Below are 14,087 nucleotides of genomic sequence, written 5' to 3'. Positions count from 1 at the left end.
TGTTGAATCTAGCTGGAAGAGTGGCTGTGCTCTGTTTCCTCTGGAAGGGACATACCCAAACCAAAGGCACTCTTGACAGCCTCATCCTCTCTAGAGCTCTCTGCACATTGCAACTCTGCTCTCAGCTTACAGCAGTGGGCTGGGCACTCCCACCAGCACCACTTTTGGGGAACTGGCAGGCACTCAAAGGCAACCCCAGACCCTGCCTCCCAGGAACGGTGTGCCTGACCAAGAACACCTACTCAGTTTCACAGATCCATCCATTCCTAGAAGAATATTGTCACTTTTGATGTCTCTGTGAATCACTAGATTTGAATGAAGGAAGTCCAGGGCTTTCAGGCACTGAGATTAAACAAAGAAATGAGAGAAAAAAATTAATTAGGCTGATTTTTTTCCCACAAAAAAGGAAATGGCTCTAAAAGATCAAATTTCCAGGTGACACATCAATTGCAGACATACCTCAAGTGGCAAAGTTTGGAATAATAAATAAAATAAAATGAAATTAAACTAGAAAGGAAAGTACAACATTATAGGAGTATAATAACAGACTACAGGAAATGCAGTGGGACTGGCAGGCCGTTCACTTGGATGCTCTTTTCTTCTCCACATCATAACAGCAACGCAGAAACAAAGCTCTGAACAGGAAATCACTCCTGCTCTTACCACCTTTTGCAAAGAACCATCCTGTCCAAGCTGTCAGAAGCAAGGGCAGCATCCCTTACCTCCCGACTGATGGAGGCTATCATCTCTTCCTCAAGAGCTTGTTTGGAAATGACATCGCCTAAGGTGCATCCCTCCACATATTCCATCACCAGCCAGAGTTCTTCATTGAAAAGGTAGCTGAAAGAAGAAACCCACAGCATGGAGATGAATGGGCCCAGCTAAATGACCTTATGGGAAAGACTGCAGTTGAGTTTTCTTGCCAGGTCACTTGTAAATGAAGAGAGAATCTGAGCAGGCTAAATGAGAAAGGCTCATCTGTGAAAAAGGAGATGTCTTAGATGGCAAGCAAGGCAAAAATGCAGTTTAGTGACAGCAGAGAGAAATCTGGAACCAGGACATTGCCATCAGCTGCTTCATCATCTTAACTCATCCCTTCCAGCCTGAACTCCAGGAAGCAGGCAACACAGACTTCTCCATGGGAGGAGAGTGTGCACCACTGATGGCAGATGTTGGTCAACCCCTTGGAAAGCACTGCATAAAGTGCATTCAGAAACAGGGAAAACCATTTAAAACCTGGCACATTGTGTGGTTGTGCAAACAAGAGCCTAGTCTTCCTGGCATCCACAGCAACAGAAAGTAGAGGGAAAACCCCAAGGGCAATAATTTCTAGGTGGGTTTATCAGCACGTATCATTAAGGCACAGAAAAGATGGTCAGTTTGAAAAAACCAGACCCCAAAAGAACAGGGAGGTAGTGAACTGAAGGGCTGTGGCTTTAGGAAGACATGGCAGATGGAGGTTTTGGAAGACACGCTTCAAACTACCTATACCAGAAAAGGCCAAGGCAGACACAAGGCAAGCTCCTCCCTGAAGGAGCTAAGAGACCTGTGCCCTGCACCTCCCGTCCACTGCAGGTGGAGGAGTTGAGAAATAATGAAGAGCTCCATGTTCTTCCAGTGACCAAAGTGGCTTTTTTGCCTTTGGCTTGCAGTGTGTCAATGATGTGATAATCCCAGAACCACTCACCTGTCTATATAGCGAATGATATTGGGGTGCCTCACACTCTTCAGGACTGCAACCTCAGTTACAACAAGCTCCCTTTTGTTCTTTCTGTCGAGAACAAAAATCTTCTTGATGGCCACCTAAAGAGAGATGAAAAGCCACAGACTTGAGAAGTCTGTTGCACAGGACCACAACGCACATGGAGCAGGTGTCTTTGGAATGATGGAGCCAGGCTGGGCCAAACTGCCTGGGATTAGACACCAGAGCTTCTTAACTGACAGGACAAGAGGCGATTCCTCCACTCGCCCTTGTGTGCCAGTTACAGGACACATGGCTATAGACATTTTGCCTTGTAAACTCTGGACAAATGGTCTCCAAACAATCAATCCATAATGGAGGAAATCCCGTCCTAAAAGGTCATGGAAGTTTCACAAAAAAAAATACAATCCCAGAACTTTGTAACATGTTGAAGTTGGATTTTGCTACTCTAAGGAATGTTTTTAACCCAGTTCCTATTTGCAGTTCTTTTCTGGGTTTGAAAAGGAATAACCCATTCTAGGGTATTTTATGGATGTGGCCGGGGTTATGAGCAGCGCTCAGGGCCTTTAGATCCCTTGCAGACTCCTGTGTAAGTGCACTTCCCAAGTGCAGCACTGCAGCTGGGTAAGGAGCCACCAAGTAGCTGATGCATTAGCATAGTCAGTAAATAAGTCTGAGCAAAGGTGTCCTTCTCTGAAAGATACCCCTGCCCTCCTTGTGTTCTTTTGGGGACTAAATAAGGACAAGGCAAAGATCTCGTGGCCACCCAGAGCTGTGGCCACAGCTGCCAGCGGAGGGGAAAGCACTCGAGAGCTGCACAATCTGCCGGGGGTGCTGGCCCTTACCTGTCCTCCTGTGGCAATGTCAACTCCTCGGAAAACTGTTCCAAAAGTCCTAGAAACAGAGCAGCAGCCAAGAAAGGAGAAGGCGTTTAGGCCCTGGGGGAGAAAGCCAGCCCAGAGAGCAGAGCTCTGCTGCCCAGAGTGTTTATAAAACACTCGGCTTCAGCAGCAGCCCAGCAGCCCAGCAGCCCAGCAGCCCAGCAGCCCAGCAGCCCTCTGCCATGCAGGGTGGCCAGGAGAAAACATAGGACATACTCCACGTCCTGCTCCTTGTTACAGGCAAGAGACTGCCAGCATTGAGTTGTCTTTGACAATGCCTTCTGACCACAGTTATTAAATACTGATCAGGACTGACAGACAGGAGGATGTAAGCCCAGTGTCTGCCCATGTTTGCAGCTTGCCCGACTGCATGCTTGATAGGACACCAGCAAAATCCCTGGCCCATGGTTTTGTGGAAGTAGCTGAGATTGGACTTACCCTTGGCCAATTATCTGCTGTACAGTGTATTTCTTCGTAGGGTTCTCCTCACTCACATACTGCTCTGAAAGAAACAACATGAAAGATGCTCGTGTGAAACAGAGATACCACCTTGCAGCAGATCCAAAAGGCAGCCCCACTGTGCGGGGCTGTGAGCCCTTTGTAGTCAGCTGGTAACAACAACAACAACAACAACAACAATAACCACAACAGCAGAGGCAGCTCCGAAGCACAGGTGGCTCCACAAAGACTGATTTTCCACAGTCTTTTGAGGGTTTACCTTGACAGGAAACCAAATCCATGGAGGAATGCTCAGAGGAGACAAAAATCAGAAAAAAACAGGCACCAATGCAAGAGTTTGTTGTCTACAAACATTAAGGAGAGCTGGTGCAACAGAGCCCTATTTTCTTGGAGAGAAACACTCCGTGTGATTCAGCAGAAGGAACAGCCACAGTGCTCTGTTGCTTCCTCTCTTCCTTTAGTAGAACTAAAGCTGACATGCATACCATGGACTGCTGTAGCAACCAGGAAATACATGATACGTACTGAGTTCAGCAAGGAAAAGTCGTGTTAGTGGGGACAGCTTTGGCGGCTGGTCCGTGATTTTCTTTGGAATGCTCTTCTTCCGAGTGTCTCCTTTCCCGGTGCTTGTGCTTGGCATTTCAGTGTTGGCAAAGGTGACTTCTTCAGGTTGTGGTGCTGCAGCAACAGCTGCCATTGCAGAGCTCTTGAGGATCTGTGGCAAGAATTAGTTTCTGTCAGAAAGGTGGCTTGCAGAGCTGCCCTGAGATCATATTTCAAATGCAAACCCTTGGGAAGATGCTGTTGGCCACAAGTCAGGCTCTTAAACTGTCTCTTGCTGCCCACTTCACAAAGTGAATGGACGAGAAGAAAAGACTGGATTTACACGAGTTCATGGGCAGTTTCCTCTTCAATTTTCATGCATTTTCTCAACTAGGTCGTGCAGAGGGGCAACTACCCTCAAGGGCACAGTTATTGCTGTGTGTCCTGCAAGGGACACTCTGACTCAATTTGGAAGTTCAAAACCCCTTTTCCAGGTGTCAGTGGCTGGGCTGAAGCACCATGTCATGGCAGCACTCCAGCCCTCGCACTCTTCAGCCATGCATGGCAAGCACTGGCTGCTCAGGAACTTGCAGCTCTGAATGACACCAAAGGGAGTTCTAACAAAAGCTGGCACTTACTGATTTCATTCCTTCAGGCTTAGCTTTGACGTTTTCCTTCTCTGCTTGCTCTTCCTTACTCTCTTGTCCAGAAACAGAGGGAGCCAGCAGAGGTTCTGTTGGTGGTGTTGTGAACCTCTCTGTAAGGAATCTCCTGACTGCATCGAGCAGAGGCCTCATGTTGGTGAGACTACCGGATTTTTCTAAAAATGGATGCTGCCCAAAGGAAAAAACAAAGAAAGAAAGGAGCCATTACTTTCCAAATGCAGTTTCCCACAGGCTCCAGCAGGATCCCTCTGGTTACCAGCAATACACATCAGGAGGACTGAGGGCACCATCTACACCTCCAACTTCATGTCCAGGACCTTGCTATCACAGGCAAACATGGGCCATAAGGCCATTATTCAATTTCTCAAGGTGTCTGCAGCAAGGAGGTTTGCCTTGCCAGTGCTCGGGAATGCCACTTGCTGTCTCGGGCTTTTTCCATTTCAGAAAACTCAAAGGACTCCCTTAGGTTCCTCTTCTCTAAAGACTTGGGCTATATTAGGTGTGAAAACTGATGAGGAGCATAAGCCCCTCCTCGGGAAATTCCCGTACCTCTAAGCAAGGTCAGCCCCAGGAGGATGCAGGCCTGTGTGTTGTTCTGAAGAGCACTGAGGTGGAGGTTCTCAGCACCCAGACAAGAGCAGGGACACAAGGGGCAGAGTGCTGATGGACTCAGCTCTGGCTTGCAGGGAGAGCAGTGTGTGCATTCCAGCCCTGCCCCTCCCTGTGCTGGCTGCCACCTTCCTTCCCAGCAGGGACAGCCCAGTGGCACCTTCTGCAGCTCCCTCTCTCTGCCACAAAACCTGCCAGAACCCTGGAGCACTTCTGGCCTGCTTGAATGTGCCAGGCAGCAAATGGGGCTGGGACAAGGCCCGCTCAGCTGTCCCTCCTTGGGTGGCAGAAACCTCAAAGAGTGGGGCAGGAGGGACAGCTGTTTCACCTGCAGCCACTTTACCTTCAGTAGCTGCTCGGCCGTCCATCGGCGCTTCTCATTCCGTTTCAGGCAGGACTGCAGGAAGGAATGGAACACAGGCGACAGGTTTCTGCGAGTTTTCAGCTGGGGTGGCTTGTGCTTAGGCTGGGACAAAAGACACAAGGCAGCCATTAACCATCCCTCCCCGAGGGGAAGAGCTCCAGCACAGGCCAGTCCTTGCTTTCTGAGACTTGACCTGGGGCTTCTCCAGGAGCCCTGATCAACATTTGAGCTTAAGGAAGCAGAGAATTTTCAGCATTCAGACCAGTCCTGCTAATTGCCTTCATCTCTTTTTGCTGCCTTCTGCAAGGCAAATGCAATCCAAAAGAAGTCTTCCAAGAAAAGTCAGGGACCTTTTTCAGAAAGACTGGAAGACTGACATTTTCCATAATTGTTGCCTTCCTCAGGAATTAACTGTGCAGCATTTAACTTGGTTTCAGCTCTTAGTCATGGGGTTTTATCCCAGTATACCTTCCTGGCCTATTGCACACTCCTTTGATGTAAGAACGGGTCATTTCATTTTAGGGAATTAGCATCTACAACTGCAAACTTGAAAATACATTGGCTTACTACAAGGAGCTGTGCTAGAACCTACTTTTAGAAATGTACTGGCTAATACATACTTGTGGCAGTACTAGAAGCAGTGACCTGCCCTGAAAGGCTCAGCTAAGCAGTGGGCACTGGTCCCAGTTTGAAAAGACTTCTGGCCTGCAGATCCCCTTGAAATGCTTTTCACAGTAATTCTCCAACGGGAGAATCCTGCTGCTGAAAAATTCCTGCCATTGGGAGATCCAGCTCCAAGGGAGTTCAAAGAGCACAGGAGGAATTCAAGCATTGTGGGAGGCCAAAACGGCCCATTTCTGCACTGGCACATGTCGCTTCTCCTGTGAGCAGATGTGCTCCAGGACACTTTTAGACGTGGGCCTTGGTGGGACTAGTTCAAGCTGATGTGAGCGGGAGAAAGATATGGCTCAGGGGAGAAAGGCAGGGCTCTCTGACAGTATTTGCACCTTACCCGTGTAGGACCATCCACCATTTCTAGTGCTGTGATCCCAAGGGCCCAGATGTCCACTCTGGCATCATATTTGTCTCCTGCCAACATTTCTGGTGCCATATAGAAAGGAGTCCCAATGAAAGACCTCCGTTTCGTCTCCCAGGGCTTCAGCCAAGCACATAAGCCAAAATCAACTGCAGACAAAAACAAGGACTGTTAAAACCAGCTTGAATTATGAAAGCAAGCACAAAGATTCCCCACTCTCAGTCTGAGAGCACAGTGTTGAATCTAGCTGGAAGAGTGGCTGTGCTCTGTTTCCTCTGGAAGGGACATACCCAAACCAAAGGCACTCTTGACAGCCTCATCCTCTCTAGAGCTCTCTGCACATTGCAACTCTGCTCTCAGCTTACAGCAGTGGGCTGGGCACTCCCACCAGCACCACTTTTGGGGAACTGGCAGGCACTCAAAGGCAACCCCAGACCCTGCCTCCCAGGAACGCTGTGCCTGACCAAGAACACCTACTCAATTTCACAGATCCATCCATTCCTAGAAGAATATTGTCACTTTTGATGTCTCTGTGAATCACTCGATTTGAATGAAGGAAGTCCAGGGCTTTCAGGCACTGAGATTAAACAAAGAAATGAGAGAAAAAAATTAATTAGGCTGATTTTTTCCAACAATAAAAGAAATGGCTCTAAAAGATCAAATTTCCAGGTGACACAACAATTGCAGACATACCTCAAGTGGCAAAGTTTGGAATAATAAATAAAATAAAATGAAATTAAACTAGAAAGGAAAGTACAACAACATTATAGGAGTATAATAACAGAGTACAAGAAATGCAGTGAGACTGGCAGGCCGTTCACTTGGATGCTCTTTTCTTCTCCACATCATAACAGCAACGCAGAAACAAAGCTCTGAACAGGAAATCACACCTGCTCTTACCACCTTTTGCAAAGAACCATCCTGTCCAAGCTGTCAGAAGCAAGGGCAGCATCCCTTACCTCCCGACTGATGGAGGCTATCATCTCTTCCTCAAGAGCTTGAATGGAAACCACAGCACCTAAGGGGAATCCCTCCACATATTCCATCACCAGCCAGAGTTCTTCATTGAAAAGGTAGCTGAAAGAAGAAACCCACAGCATGGAGATGAATGGGCCCAGCTAAATGACCTTATGGGAAAGACTGCAGTTGAGTTTTCTTGCCAGGTCACTTGTAAATGAAGAGAGAATCTGAGCAGGCTAAATGAGAAAGGCTCATCTGTGAAAAAGGAGATGTCCTAGATGGCAAGCAAGGCAAAAATGTAGTTTAGTGACAGCAGAGAGAAATCTGGAACCAGGACATTGCCATCAGCTGCTTCATCATCTTAACTCCTCCCTTCCAGCCTGAACTCCAGGAAGCAGGCAACACAGACTTCTCCACGGGAGGAGAGTGTGCACCACTGAGGGCAGATGTTGGTCAACCCCTTGGAAAGCATTGCATAAAGTGCATTCAGAAACAGGGAAAACCATTTAAAACCTGGCACATTGTGTGGTTGTGCAAACAAGAGCCTAGTCTTCCTGGCATCCACAGCAACAGAAAGTAGAGGGAAAACCCCAAGGGCAATAATTTCTAGGAGGGTTTATCAGCACATATCATTAAGGCACAGAAAAGATGGTCAGTTTGAAAAAAACCAGACCCCAAAAGAACAGGGAGGTAGTGAACTGAAGGGCTGTGGCTTTAGGAAGACATGGCAGATGGAGGTTTTGGAAGACACGCTTCAAACTACCTATACCAGAAAAGGCCAAGGCAGACACAAGGCACATGTGAACCTCGATGTGATAATCCCAGAACCACTCACCTGTCTATATAGCGAATGATATTGGGATGCCTCATGCTACTCAAGAGTGAAACCTCAGTTAAAATTATCTCTCTTGCGTACTTTCTCTTGGAAAGACACATCATCTTGATGGCCACCTAAAAGGAGATTAAAAGCCACAGACTTGAGAAGTCTGTTGCACAGGACCACAACACACATGGAGCAGGTGTCTTTGGAATGATGGAGCCAGGATGGGCCAAACTGCCTGGGATTAGACACCAGAGCTTCTTAACTGACAGGACAAGAGGCGATTCCTCCACTCGCCCTTGTGTGCCAGTTACAGGACACTTGGCTATAGACATTTTGCCTTGTAAACTCTGGACAAATGGTCTCCAAACGATCAATCCATAATGGAGGAAATCCCGTCCTAAAAGGTCATGGAGGTTTCACAAAAAAAAATACAATCCCAGAACTTTGTAACATGTTGAAGTTGGATTTTGCTACTCTAAGGAATGTTTTTAACCCAGTTCCTATTTGCAGTTCTTTTCTGGGTTTGAAAAGGAATAACCCATTCTAGGGTATTTTATGGGTGTGGCCGGGGTTATGAGCAGTGCTCAGGGCCTTTAGATCCCTTGCAGACTCCTGTGTAAGTGCACTTCCCAAGTGCAGCACTGCAGCTGGGTAAGGAGCCACCAAGTAGCTGATGCATTAGCATAGTCAGTAAATAAGTCTGAGCAAAGGTGTCCTTCTCTGAAAGATACCCCTGCCCTCCTTGCCTTCTTTTGGGGACTTAATAAGGACAAGGTCTGTCCAAACCGTGTGTTGCAGGCTGACACTTGTCTGCCCTCAGAGGAACAGTCTCTGCAGCAAAGATCTCGTGGCCACCCAGAGCTGTGGCCACAGCTGCCAGCGGAGGGGAAAGCACTCGAGAGCTGCACAATCTGCCGGGGGTGCTGGCCCTTACCTGTCCTCCTGTGGCAATGTCAACTCCTCGGAAAACTGTTCCACAAGACCTAGAAACAGAGCAGCAGCCAAGAAAGGAGAAGGCGTTTAGGCCCTGGGTGAGAAAGCCAGCCCAGAGAGCAGAGCTCTGCTGCCCAGAGTGTTTATAAAACACTCGGCTTCAGCAGCAGCCCAGCAGCCCAGCAGCCCTCTGCCATGCAGGGTGGCCAGGAGAAAACATAGGACATACTCCACGTCCTGCTCCTTGTTACAGGCAAGAGACTGCCAGCATTGAGTTGTCTTTGACAATGCCTTCTGACCACAGTTATTAAATACTGATCAGGACTGACAGACAGGAGGATGTAAGCCCAGTGTCTGCCCATGTTTGCAGCTTGCCCGACTGCATGCTTGATAGGACACCAGCAAAATCCCTGGCCCATGGTTTTGTGGAAGTAGCTGAGATTGGACTTACCCTTGGCCAATTATCTGCTGTACAGTGTATTTCTTCGTAGGGTTCCCCTCACTCACAATGCCCTCTGAAAGAAACAACATGAAAGATGCTCATGTGAAACAGAGATACCACCTTCCAGCAGATCCAAAAGGCAGCCCCACTGTGCGGGGCTGTGAGCCCTTTGTAGTCAGCTGGCAACAACAACAACAACAACAACAACAACAACAACAATAACCACAACAGCAGAGGCAGCTCTGAAGCACAGGTGGCTCCACAAAGACTGATTTTCCACAGTCTTTTGAGGGTTTACCTTGACAGGAAACTAAGCACATGGAGAAATGCTCAGAGGAGACAGAAATCAGAAAAGAACAGGCACCAATGAAAGAATTTGTTGTCTACAAACATTAAGGAGAGCTGGTGCAACAGAGCCCTTATTTTCTTGGAGAGAAACACTCCGTGTGATTCGGCCAAAGGTTTAGTAGTTTTGAATGCACTAAGTTAAGTGCATTAAAGATTAAATTTTGACAATTAAATTGAGGTTTGGAATCTACTGTTGTGAACAAGTGCCATTTTCAGAACAGAAAGAATATTATCAGGTGTTTACAGGAGAGGATGGAATCTGCCCAACCTTTCAGCAGTTTGCCAAAAAAAAAACCTTTATGTTGTTCAAGAGCAGCATCTCAAGTTCTAATCCCTGAGAATGGGGCTTTAAGAACTTGGACCCTCATCACTGATCAGCAGGCTGAGTTCTGAAGAGGACCTTGCCTGTGCCATTTGAAGAACCACACTGCTTGTCTTCAACCTTAGAGATTTCGGCAAAGTCTCTGTACTGCAATGACTTGCGAGGAGTCAGGAGTCTAAAGAGAATTTAGGAACCCTAATATTCTCTTGGGTTTAGCCCTCTGCACACAGGAGTTCACTAGGTCATTCACTAGGTCAAAGCCTTCTGCTCAACCAGAAACCATCTCTGCCTTTGCCTGGAGCGTAGATGGAAGCTCAGGAAAACTGAATCCAGCCCCAGCTGCCCTCAGAGGCAGAAGGAACAGCCACAGTGCTCTGTTGCTTCCTCTCTTCCTTTAGTAGAACTAAAGCTGACATGCATACCATGGACTGCTGTACCAGCCAGGAAATACATGATACGTACTGAGGTCATCAAGGTAAAGTTGTGTTAGTGGGGACAGCGTTGGCGGCTGGTGCGGGATTTTCTTTGGAATCCTTTTCTTCGGAATGCTTTTCTTCCGAGTGTCTCCTTTCCCGGTGCTTGTGCTTGGCATTTCAGTGTTGGCAAAGGTGACTTTTTTAGGTTGTGGTTCTGCAGCAGCACCAGGCCTCTTGAGGATCTGTGGCAAGAATTAGGTTCTGTCAGAAAGGTGGCTTGCAGAGCTGCCCTGAGATCATAGTTCAAATGCAAACCCTTGGGAAGATGCTGTTGGCCACAAGTCAGGCTCTTAAACTGTCTTTTGCTGCCCACTTCACAAAGTGAATGGACGAGAAGAAAAGACTGGATTTACACGAGTTCATGGGCAGTTTCCTCTTCAATTTTCATGCATTTTCTCAACTAGGTCGTGCAGAGGGGCAACTACCCTCTAGGGCACAGTTATTGCTGTGTGTCCTGCAAGGGACACTCTGACTCAACTTGGAAGTTCAAAACCCCTTTTCCAGGTGTCAGTGGCTGGGCTGAAGCACCATGTCATGGCAGGGCTAGAGCCCTCACAATCTTCAGTCCCAAAGAGCAAGCGCTGTCTGCTCAGGAACTTGCAGCTCTGAATGACACCAAAGGTAGTGCTAACCAAAGCTGGCACTTACTGGTTTTATCTCTTCAGGCTTTACTTTTCCAACAGCTACAGGTTCCTTCTCCACTTCTTTCTCTTCAACCTCCTGTCCAGAATCAGAGGGGGCCAGAAGAGGTTCTGGTGCTGCTGCTGTGTCCTGGGGACAGTCAGTAGAGTCAGGGACAGTCACCATTCTGTCCCTTGCAAGGTTGGATAGTTACACACAATAACAAAAGGGTCATTTCACAAAAGGCCACTTTCTTGTTCAGTTTGCTTAGATTTTCTCAATTAGGCTATTCAGACGGGCAGGTAACCCCAGGGCACAGTTATTGCTATGTGTCCTGCCAGGGACACTGGCTCAACTTGGAAGTTCAAAACCCCTTTTCCAGGTGTCAGTGGCTGGGCTGAAGCACCATGTGATGGAAGGACTCCAGCCCTCACACTCTTCAGCCATGAAGAGCAAGCTTGCTCTCATCACAAGTTCTAAATTACACCAAAGACAATGCTAATGTAGTCTGGCACTTACTGATTTAATTTCTTCAGGCTCTGCGGCTCCAACAACAGCCACGGGTTCATCGTCCACTTGCTCTTCTTTACCCTCTTGTCCAGAAGGACAGGGAGCCAGCAGAGGTTCTGGTACTGCTGTTGTGCCCTGGGGAAAGTCAGTAGTGTCAGGGACAGTCACCGTTCTGTCCCTTGCAAGGTTGGATAGTTACACACAATAACAAAAGGGTCATTTGACACAAGGCCACTTTCTTGTTCATTTTTCATGGTTTTCTGAAATAGGCCCTGTGGAGGGGCAGGTACATCCAAGGGACAGTTTCTCCTGTCTCCGAGGAATCCTGCACGGCAATCTAAAGACTAAACAGGAAGGGTCAAAATCCCTTTTCCAGGTGTCAGTGGCTGGGTAGAAGCACAGTGTCATGGAAGGACTCCAGCCCTCGCACAGTCTTCAGCCATGAAAAGCAAGCTCGCTCCGATCACAAGTTCTAAATTACACCAAAGACAATGCTAATGTAGTCTGGCACTTACTGATTTAATTTCTTCAGGTTCTGCAGCTCCAACAACAGCCACGGGTTCATCGTCCACTTGCTCTTCTTTGCCCTCTTGTCCGGAAAGAGAGGGAGCCAGCAGAGGTTCTGGTACTGCTGTTGTGCCCTGGGGACAGTCAGTAGTGTCAGGGACAGTCACCATTCTGTCCCTTGCAAGGTTGGATAGTTACACACAGTAACAAAAGGGTCATTTCACACAAGGGCCTGGCCTGGCCAATTTCTTGGGCTGAAGCACCATGTCATGGCAGCACTCCAGCCCTCACATTCTTCAGCCATGCATGGCAAGCACTGGCTGCTCAGGAACTTGCAGCTCTGAATGACGCCAAAGGCAGTGCTAACCAAAACTGGCACTTACTGATTTCATTCTGTCAGGCTTTGCTCTGATGTTTTCCTTCTCTGCTTGCTCTTCCTTACTCTCTTGTCCAGAAACAGAGGGAGCCAGCAGAGGTTCTGTTGATGGTGTTGTGAACCTCTCTGTAAGGAATCTCCTGGCTGCATCGAGCAGAGGACTGTTGTTGGTCAGACTATTGGATTTTTCTAAAAATGGATGCTGCCCAAAGGAAAAAGCAAAGAAAGGAGCCATTACTTTCCAAATGCAGTTTCCCACAGGCTCCAGCGGGATTCCTCTGGTTACCAGCAATACACATCAGGAGGACTGAGGGCACCATCTACACCTCCAACTTCATGTCCAGGACCTTGCTATCACAGGAAACATGGCCCATAAGGCCATTATTCAATTTCTCAAGGTGTCTGCAGCAAGGAGCTTTGCCTTGCCAGTGCTCGGGAATGCCACTTGCTGTCTCGGGCCTTTTCCATTTCAGAAAACTCAAAGGACTCCCTTAGGTTCCTCTTCTCTAAAGACTTGGGCTATTTTAGGTGTGAAAACTGATGAGGAGCATAAGCCCCTCCTTGGGAAATTCCCGTACCTCTAAGCAAGGTCAACCCCAGGAGGATGCAGGCCTGTGTATTGTTCTGAAGAGCACTGAGGTGGAGGTTCTCAGCACCCAGACAAGAGCAGGGACACAAGGGGCAGAGCGCTGATGGACTCAGCTCTGGCTTGCAGGGAGAGCAGTGTGTGCATTCCAGCCCTGCCCCTCCCTGTGCTGGCTGCCACCTTCCTTCCCAGCAGGGACAGCCCAGTGGCACCTTCTGCAGCTCCCTCTCTCTGCCACAAAACCTGCCAGAACCCTGGAGCACTTCTGGCCTGCTTGAATGTGCCAGGCAGCAAATGGGGCTGGGACAAGGCCCGCTCAGCTGTCCCTCCTTGGGTGGCAGAAACCTCAAAGAGTGGGGCAGGAGGGACAAGCTGGGCCCCCTCTGAGGCTCGCAGTGAGCTCCCCACAGCCCCTTCCTTCTCACAGGCCATTAATACTCTGACCACTTGGCTGGGACTGCTTCCTTGGGTCCCCCTCCACCAACACCATTTCAGCCTCTGGACCTGCTATTATTCTGCTCTAGCTCTTTTTGCCACCAGGTACAACCAAGTGTCCTCCCAAAGTACAAGCCAGGGCCACAGACAGGACCGGATGGTGGAACAACTTTCCTTGGAGGAAAGGCCACGAGAGATGGCACTGGAGAAGAGAAGGTCCCAGGGAGAGCTTATTGTGGCCTTTCAATCCTTCAAGGGGACATATTTTTTCAAAGGGCCTGTTACAATGGGACAAAGGGTCATGGTTTTCAAGTGGAAAACGATAGATTCTGGTTACATCTAAGGAAGTCATTGTTTAGAATGAGGGTGCTGAAACACTGGCACAGGAAGTGCATAACCCATCCCTGGTCAGGTGGGACAGGGCTCTGAGCAATCCGGTCTAGTTGAAGATGTCCCTGCTCGTTGCAGGGGGGTTGGACTAGATGCCAC

General features: G+C 48.4%; 1 protein-coding gene and 1 long non-coding RNA gene across 2 annotated transcripts in view; one reads left to right on the top strand and one right to left on the bottom strand.

Annotated features, from left to right (window-relative positions):
* The window catches only part of LOC127470375 (uncharacterized), a 181,219-nt gene that overhangs the window by 144,696 nt on the left and 22,436 nt on the right, over positions 1 to 14,087 (bottom strand). Inside the window, exons 19-25 of the mRNA XM_051785824.1 lie at positions 6,737 to 6,836; positions 6,236 to 6,408; positions 5,203 to 5,325; positions 4,224 to 4,418; positions 3,568 to 3,757; positions 3,022 to 3,085; positions 2,548 to 2,596 (exon numbers count right to left, since the gene is read on the bottom strand). Coding sequence (XP_051641784.1) covers positions 2,548 to 2,596; positions 3,022 to 3,085; positions 3,568 to 3,757; positions 4,224 to 4,418; positions 5,203 to 5,325; positions 6,236 to 6,408; positions 6,737 to 6,836 — 894 coding nt within the window. The remainder of the gene's footprint in view (positions 1 to 2,547; positions 2,597 to 3,021; positions 3,086 to 3,567; positions 3,758 to 4,223; positions 4,419 to 5,202; positions 5,326 to 6,235; positions 6,409 to 6,736; positions 6,837 to 14,087) is intronic.
* Positions 1 to 14,087, top strand: part of LOC127470844 (uncharacterized) — a 43,472-nt gene that overhangs the window by 9,685 nt on the left and 19,700 nt on the right. The window lies entirely within an intron of this gene.

Source organism: Manacus candei, unplaced genomic scaffold (assembly GCF_025592945.1).
Source record: "Manacus candei isolate 608988 ecotype Guabito, Panama unplaced genomic scaffold, ASM2559294v1 h1tg000003l, whole genome shotgun sequence".
NCBI lineage: Eukaryota > Metazoa > Chordata > Aves > Passeriformes > Pipridae > Manacus > Manacus candei.
The sequence above is the reverse complement of the archived record's forward strand: the minus strand, read 5'-3'. Positions and strand labels throughout refer to the sequence as shown.